Consider the following 8,906-nt stretch of genomic DNA (forward strand, 5'->3'; position numbering starts at 1 on the left):
GAGTCGTCGCCGTGGCCTCTTTTGGTGCTCGTGGTGAAGCCGCACAAGGAAGTCTCCATCGTCTCGGACTAAGAGCTTTCCAGGAAGCTGATCAGAAACTGCCGGGACAGACAGAGTAAAAAACAACAGTTATCGTGAATTTATAAGCCAGGGGATGGTGTTTTTTTTTTTTTTTTGGGTAAAGAGTCATGGGATGGTGTTTGTTTTCAAAGATTGCAAGTATTCTCTTCCCACGAGAGGTCACGTGACCCAGTTGATGATGATGATGATCAAGCTGTTTAGTTAAAAGGAAAACCTTAATTAAACATGGGATTAATACAAAACCTGACTTAATACCCTTCCAACTGGCGAACAAGATAGACAAGTGAGGTACGGTTTCGAGTTCAACAATAAAACGACGATCATGGAAAACACATGTGCATCAATATTTATAAGTTACCACGTTTCATATGACTTATTTCCGTTCTAATTTTTCGAACGTCATTAGCTTCGTGTTTCTCTCATTGATATTATGCCGACTTCATTCATTTCGAGCTTTCCTCACATCCCATCGTTACTCTTACTGTAATATCCCAACAGTACATTAGAATTTCATAAGAATTCATATGCAGACGTCAATCAACACCAACTTGCTCGGCTCTGACCAGTTCTAAACTCCAATTGGACATGTAACGTAATATCTAACAGCACTAAAAATTGTGGACTCATTCAGACTTCGGAAGTCTTAGCTTAAGCAACGTGCAATGTCGATCACCTTAAAATGTCAACTCGTTAAGCTATCACATGCTACATGTCACTTACCTAATCACGAAAATAACCTGCCCACTATATTGTTGTTGTTTTTTTTTTTTTTTGCACATAACCATCCTCTTAAATATTTAATGGTTAATATCATGAAAGACTTCAAACAGATATACGCATGATAAATTTACCCCAACTAACTTTTTTACCACAAAAAACTCTAAACTAATATACATGTGACAAATTTATGCTGAACCAATTTTTTAACTACCAAAAATCTCTAAACTAGTACATTTGTGACAAACTTGCGCTCCGTTGGCTTCCATTAAATTGAGTTAATATCCAAAACAGGTATACATGTCACAAACGGAGAGTTAAAATCACAAACCGATACATTCATCAACTAATACATATCATCTAACTCAGTAATTCAACAATAAAATTTAACGGAAATTAATTGAGAGTGAATTTGTCACGGATGTATCAGTTTTGGATTTTTTGTAGTCAAAAAATTAATTTATGGTACCCACCCATGGGTGGCTCGGTTGGTGAGGGTGCATTTGGGATTGTGTGGTTAGGCGCATTGGTCTTAGGTTCGATTCCTTAGGCGAGCACTTGTGATTTAAGTGGGGGGCCATGGCGGTGGGTTGCTATACTAATTTCCCACGAGGAATAGTCGAGGTGCACGCAAGCTGGCCCGGACACCTCGATTATGAAAAAAAATAATTTATGATAAATTTATAAATAATTATACTAGTTTAAAGTTTTTTCGTAATATTAACTCGATATTTAAATATATGTAGCAGCAACATGGATGCATGTGATGTGGTCGGCTGATGCCGCATTCCGTATAGAAATTTCATGTCGAGAGACTCATTCTACTAAAACATGTCTGGACTTGGAACTAGTACACGATCCATGTGATGTTGTGATTGTCCACGCTTTCATGTCCTCATCCAATCGACTAAATCCAGTTAAAATTAGGTCCGCGGGCAAAATTAATTGCACGTTTGTCGGTTGTTGATTGACCCAGTTGGAGCTTATCTTAGTAGACCTTAAGTTTGTGACTCGAATAATATATTAAATTCCAAATAATCAGAACAGACAAATGTAAATGAAGACTCATCGATTTGATTTTATTATATGGTTAAGCCAACATCAAGTTTCTTGGGAAAAAAATCATTCCATTCGCACCAACAATGTTTTTTTAAAATGATAGGAAAAGTACCAAAAAAATCTTTAATCTATTGCATTGGTACCAATTTAGGTAAACCAATTTAGTCCTAAACATTTTCATATTTGTACCAATTTAGTTCATCCGATCAATTTATGTAGAAAATCGTTGATGTGGATGTATGTTGTTCTACGTGGCACAATTAGCGGTGATGTTGATTTTTTTTAATATCAAATTTTAATATTTTTTACTTTTTTTACTTTTCTTTTCTTTTCTTCTTTTGTCCTTTTTTTTTTCCCACTAAACTCCGGCAAGCTCACCGGTAATTGGGCGAGGGCCGCAAAGCCCTCACCGGCCCAGCCTAGATATGGGTGAGGCGGTCTCACTAGTCGTGGGCAAAGGCAACCATGATCTCCTCAGCCGTAGATGAGGTCGCCTGTGCCAGCAATAGGCTAGGCCATGGCGAGGTCAGCCTTATCTAATGGCTAGTGAGCTCGTCTGGGTTTAGTGGGAAAAAGAAAAGAAAAGGAAAATAAAAATTCAAAAAATATTTAAAAATTATCCATTTCGGTGTCAATTGTTTCACGTAAAACGATAGACTTTCATGTTAGTAATTTTCGGTTTGGTTGGACTGAATTGGTGCTATCGTGCAAATATTTAGGCTTAAATTGGTCAAATTGAAATGTTTATAATTGAATTGGTACTAACCAATATGTTTATGACTTCTTCTTCTTTTTTTGTACTTTTTCCGAAGAATGACCATTCCAATGGTTTCTTTCTCGTGACAAAAAAAAGAAATCATTACTTTCTAGTTTCGCCACGAACGCTTCCCATGCACCACCGCCGCTGCCACCTAGACTGCCGCTGTCCACCACCACCCTCACTTTCGCCGTGTCCACCTCCGCAGCTGCTGCTGCTTATTCCCCTGTATGTCGCCGCCGCTTCTTGGGGTGGCGAAACTTGAAAGTCGCCTTCTTGAAGAGCTTCTTTCTATTCGCATCGCGCGGATCAGACCGTTCTTCGTGAACGTTGTTGAAAATCACGCACGCCATAAGATTCGGCTTCTTCAATCTTCCACTCTCCCTCCTGAATCTGATATAACATTGTCCCCAAACCATGTGATCAGATGCAGAGTGTTTTCATCACCTTTCCCCTCTCTCTCTCTCTCTCTCTCAGTCAGACGAAACCCTACCAGCTCTCTATGGATTCACAAGCTCATCTGGATCTAGGGGCGATCATTCGATTGGATATGTCAGCTAATCTGGTGGACGTAGCAACGAACGACGACGAAGAAACTGGATCCCATGGATAAGAGCCGATTCGAACACAAAATAGCTTCGCCGCAGAAATTCAAGCTCAAATCCTTCCTCGACAGCATAATACATCAGAAATCAGAATAAAAAAGAAAGCCTGGAAGGAAATGAAGGTCGATCTGCTCAGCGCCAGCGAAAGGAGCTAAAGGTTTCATGCAATTTGAGAAGGACATCTTTCGTTGACCGGAAAACATTTTCTTTCACCACATATTTTCCATCCCAAACGCTGGAAATTGGGAAACATATTTTTCATGATTTTTTTTTTTCGTGAAACAAACGGAGCCTTAATTTAGAATACTCAACCGAGGAATTTTCACATGAAGCTCGATGTTACATTGTCCTAAAGAGGCCTGCAACGACGACGATGCCCTAAACTTTGCCTCAGCCGGGGAGGTGAACGTCTCGTGGATTTTCTACTGACAGTACATGTGTGAACATAAGTTTTGTTTTTCATAGGAAACAACCTGGTGAAGATATTCTAATATAAAGCTTGCAGCATGACATATTTTACCATATTGATGCGATCGGTTGGTTCTTGACCTCGAACTTGAAACCGTCAGAAGAAGTTAAGCCTAGAACGCGAAAGACGACGTGTTTCTATATCGTTCTAGCAGCGTTCAACAGAGGCTGCTGACCCGATCTCATTTGGATGGAGTTCATACGCAAATCCTGGTAAGTCCTTGCGTTGAAATGATCGGCGATTCCAAATTTTGGGTAAAATACAGAGTTCAATTTTCGTACGAAACTGGAAAAGCAAGATCATATCACGGAACTAGAAATCCAGCTAGAGAAGTTCTCATGACATGATCGGCAACGATACCATTCGTCCTCTCCGTTGGATGAAACGAATCCCAAAACACATACTTACTCGCATTCGGACAGGTGAATGGGTTGTTTTTGTCACACAGATAACCCATCTCGAAGTAGCCGGATCCGCAACAGGATTCTTTTGCATTCGTGAATCCTGCAGTCAAAATAAGGTCACATAATATTAAATTCTGATAGTTTGAACATGGTTCTGTTCCGTTTCCGTTTCCGGTTCTGTTCTTTTCTTTTCTCAATTTGAATTTTCTTTTGGTACCAGCGTTGCCCGTCCGACAATGACTCTGCACCATTAGACCTCTTTGAAACGATCAATCAAGATTTTTAACTCGTCCCCAATCAAGAACCTGTGTGTCCGCCATGCAAGGTCGGAGCTTACCGAATGATTCTGGATTCTGAATGATATCCAAGAGAATATCATACGGATCAGAAAGCACTAGTTGGATTCCTGAAATTTGATTGTTCAGCTTTGAGACCAAGCCCTGTAACTCCACATTGAACTCCTCAGCCACATTGTTATACTCCTCAATACAACCGCCTCCGAACAAAAGGTTCCTAGTTCTCTCCAGGGGCAAGCACCCCATTGGTGGAAGCCCGCCTAGTGATACCTTCCGAGCGCCTAACCCATAAAGCGCTTTGATGAAGCCTCCTGCAATTCCTGCTAGGAAATTCTGGTATTCTTCGACGGAGTACTCTGATGATCTGCCCGGAACTGCATAGTAATTCTCTAGGAAGTCGTTGGTTCCTAAACTTATGATGTACAAGGCTTCTCTTAGGACTGTTTCGGCCTTTTCTTGTCCGAGATAGTCATTGAGCTCTTCCTGGTACTTCTTGTAGTACTCCAGTTGTTTCCACAGAGGAATCACAGACTGCACATCAATTTACAATAGTGAAACGCGAATTAGTCAGATGTCACTACTCCGATTTCTAGTAGCGATGCAAGAAATAAAACTCCCGGTATTCCGTTTGCACATACCCAGTAATGGTATAGCATAGAGGACTCAAATGAAGCTCTAACTTTGGTGGAAATGTCATCAAACAAGAACTTTCATTTCCAAGATGTTTGATATCTCTGTAGACATAGTGTTGGCTTACCAGAACATCGGAAGTGGCATTGTCGTAACCGGTTCCGGCTGAGGCAAAGCAAACTCCGGTGGCCATATCTGTCATATTATGCGCTGGATCCAGGTAAGCCGGCATTGTCAACTTGATCCCGAAAGCCTCCGCAATGAAGTCCGTGTACACTCGGCCATTAGAAAACCGTCCTGTGGGCTGACCGCCATAGTAATCGCGACCATAGGGCTTAAAATTACTTTTGACGACAGTAGCAATTTGGTTGTTGTTCCCTGTATCTACCGAGGAGTCCCCGAACACGATGACGGCAGGCACTTTTGCAAAAACTATCTGGAGTTGCAGTAGAAGATTTGCTAGCACGACACCACAAATGGCCTTGTGTGCCATAGGTTGGGGTTCTGATTCAAGTGATTCTAAACCAGAAACAAGTAATTGAGGCGAGGGGGAAGGGGAAGATGGATATTAGTAGGAGAGAAGATGAGAAGTAGCGGGCTTGCCAATGTAATGGTGCTATTCAGGAAGTTGATGAAGAACAAGTCACTCAGGACATGACAATCTTAAATGCAGAAAGCAATTCCCTAAAGTTACGGAAATAAGCATCTACCAGAGAATTGAGCATTGGTTTTCACTTGGTAATCACGATGTTGAGCGACATATCTATCAGCATCTCACGGGGAAAGCTGTACATATCCAATGTCAAAAGTGGCTCTCAGGTCCGGATTCCTAAAGGGTTCACAGTCGGTGCAACTACTATGGTGGACACGGCCGGTTGCAGTGAGGGAAAAGTAATTGTTAAGATCTTTACATCCTTCAGATAGTGCCCCATGCGTTTATCTAAGCCGAGCCTAGCTAAATAGGGTTGGTGTAATGCCGCTTCATGTCCTTTCGAGGATGCAGACCGTCCATTGCGCTTGAGAAGCAATCCTGATGCCTTAAGCATCATCCTTCCTTGTTCGCAACTTCCTTTCTGGCTTCTGGTAGTTACACCGCCTACAAAGGAAGGATAGAAAGCTTTTTCATGTGCTTCTGCTGCTTTTGAGCAGAAAGTTTGCGCTTTGCAGTGCAAGAACCGTGTGGTCACATTTCAAATGTGAACCCCCCGGAATCTCTGTATGGTTACGTGCTTCTGTACCTCGAATGGTGAGCAAGTCACTTATGTGCAAATCCTCGTGGGAGATCAAAGGCGACGTCAGGGGGAACCATTAGGCTAATTCAGATCACGGAAGCTTTTTTCTTTTTTTAGGGATAAATCAATTGAAAGTCCTAAAATTTATGATGAAAGTGTAATTGAATCCTAATTTTTTTTAAAAAGTACAATTAAATCATAAAACTTATCACAAAATGTAATTGAGTCATGAATGCAATCAAGTCCTAAAACTTGTCAAAAATGTGAAATCAAGTCTTTTTGTTGATTGCATTTTTTGAAATTTTTAAGACTCGATTGCATTTTTTATGATAAATTTTAGGACCCGATTGCACTTTTTGAAAGTTTCGGGACTCAATTGCACTTTCGTGATAAGTTTCAGGACTTTCAATGCACTTATCTCTTCTTTTTGAAATTTCAGAAGATTTTATTTTATTTACTGTGGAAATAAAAATGCCCTTTTCGTCTAACTTATAACACAAAGCTATCAGTCTTTATAAGTTCATCCTACACAAGCTTTCAAGTTTTATTTATCATCTCTCAACTAGTTAAAGATGCGGGGCGTCATTGGGCTCAGTCATTCACGTCGTATGTCGGATCTGGAGGCAGCAAAATAGGTTTAGAATTGAAGTTTTAATAATGCATGTCATAAATGAATTTTTTTTCGTTTTAAAAAATAGAATTAATTATGCCGAAGAAATTAAATATCTAACAACTTAATGGATTTAAAAACTAACCCATTTCAAACCAATATGATGAAAAGATAAAATTTTCAATTTTCTAATAGTAAATAGAACAGCCCAATACGTCAGGTGGAATTAGAGATGTCAAAACAATTTTTATAATTTTCAATTTTCTTTCTTTCTTTTGCTTTTTTTTTCTAAGAAGTCCAGTGAGGGACAGCAACCTCCTCTAGCCAGTGGGCAAGGGCTTCATGGCCCTTGCCAGACGACCACTGGGCGAGGGCCTGACCCTCATGGGACTTAGAAGGAAAAGAAATAAATAAAAAGCAAAAAGAAAAGAAAGAAAACTAAAAAAAATTAATTTTTTTAGAAAATTCTAAAATAAGTTCACATCAGAGCCGATCATCTTACACTGGTCGTGCTACGTAGGATGACAAACGTTCACGTCAATGATTTACAATTGGAATTGGTCCGAAGGACTAAATTGGCAAATAATCAAAAACGTGGGACTAAATTAGAAAAATTAAAAGGTTTAGAATTGAATTGACACAAATATAATATGTTTAGGAACATTTTGGTAATTTCCATGCATGTTTTCTGGCAACACATGCACACTTTTCTAGTTTTTTTATGTGCATTCCTATCTTTTAGTTTTTGTTATGCCTTTTCTTTTATGTAATAACAAATTTTATTTAAATAATTTTATTTTTTAAATTTGATGAATAAAATATATCAAAACAACATATTCTTATGAAGAACTTAAAGTATGTTAAATAGTTTGGTATGAATGCATATTTGTTTTAGTAATATGGGCCAGGTCGGGTTTGGGTCGACAAAATTGTATTACATAAAAATGAGTCAATAGGGAATAAATGAGTCAATTCAAGTCGAACTATTTTCAACTCGACCAGACCCACCCATTTAATCGGCCTAGTAGGATCAATAGCAATTCATCCTCCCATGTTTGCAATTTTAGGGAACTTTACGTGAATATAAGGAAAATAATTGTAAGGAAAAAACGTGAAAATCAAGATTTCGTTTGTCTTATGGAAAACCAATGATTTAAAAAATATATTTTTAAAAATGATCACTTAAATCATTTAAAATAATTAGTCAATGATTTTTAATTACCAACAATAATTTATGTTTAAACATTCTATGTACGATGAACGTATTTTTCTTTGGGAAAATGACACAAATAGTTCATAAATTTTGGTTTAATGTGCAACGTCATCAACTTAATTTTAATTTATTCAATGCGGTCTCTAAACTTTGTTCCGATATTCAATTTTGGCCTTGAACTTTTAATTTCATGCGGTCCCTACGATGCAATGCTCAATGTTGCCCCCGAACTTTTGAACATTTTCATATAGTCTAGGGATCACATTGAATATTTACTAATTGTTTAGGATTCACATTAAATAAATTAAAGTTTAAGAACGGCATTGCACGTTGGGCCAAAAGTTGGGGAACACGTTGCACAAATTAAAAGTTCAAAAACGACATTGCATATTGGACCAAAATTCAAGGACCATTTGTGCTATTATCACTCTTTCTTTCATTTATTTTCGCGAACCATTTCAATCAATTATTTATAGGAAAATATTTTTAGAATCATTCATTTCTCGCATTGCACTGAAAGTCCTAAAACTTGTTACGAAAGTGCAGTTGAGTCATAAAACCTTCAAAAAGTGCGGTTAAGTCACAAAACTTGTCACGAAAGTTCAATCGAGTCCTAAAATTTTCGAAAAGTGCAATCAACGTAAGAGCTTAATCGGACCAATTTGACAAGTTTTAAAATTTAATAGCATTTTCTTGAAAGTTTTAAGACTCAATTACAAATTCGTAATAAGTTTTAGAATTCTATTGTACTTTTTGAAAGTTTTAGGATTAAGTTATACTTTTGTGATAAATTTTAAAAGTTTTAGGATTAAGTTATACTTTTGTGATAAATT

The 8,906-nt window shown here is 38.2% G+C and overlaps 1 protein-coding gene across 1 annotated transcript; it reads right to left on the bottom strand.

Moving 5' to 3' along the window:
• Positions 1–3,980: 3,980 nt before the first annotated feature.
• On the bottom strand, positions 3,981–5,610 carry LOC115735845 (GDSL esterase/lipase At4g26790). The gene is made up of 3 exons (XM_030667274.2): positions 5,146–5,610; positions 4,430–4,919; positions 3,981–4,192 (listed from the first exon to the last, which is right to left on the bottom strand). Exons 1-3 carry the CDS (start codon positions 5,509–5,511, stop codon positions 3,993–3,995), a joined length of 1,056 nt encoding a protein of 351 aa, XP_030523134.1. The 5' UTR covers positions 5,512–5,610; the 3' UTR covers positions 3,981–3,992.
• Positions 5,611–8,906: the final 3,296 nt, after the last annotated feature.

This window comes from Rhodamnia argentea, chromosome 2, assembly GCF_020921035.1.
Source record: "Rhodamnia argentea isolate NSW1041297 chromosome 2, ASM2092103v1, whole genome shotgun sequence".
NCBI classification, from domain to species: domain Eukaryota; kingdom Viridiplantae; phylum Streptophyta; class Magnoliopsida; order Myrtales; family Myrtaceae; genus Rhodamnia; species Rhodamnia argentea.

Coding starts and splice junctions, on each gene's coding strand:
- LOC115735845 (XM_030667274.2), bottom strand. CDS start 5,511: ATGGCACACAAGGCCATTTGTGGTGTCGTGCTAGCAAATCTTCTACTG. Junction 4,920..5,145: donor ATGCCACTTCCGATGTTCTG/GTAAGCCAACAC, acceptor ATTGATGTGCAG/TCTGTGATTCCTCTGTGGAA. Junction 4,193..4,429: donor TCAGAATCCAGAATCATTCG/GTAAGCTCCGAC, acceptor TTTTGACTGCAG/GATTCACGAATGCAAAAGAA.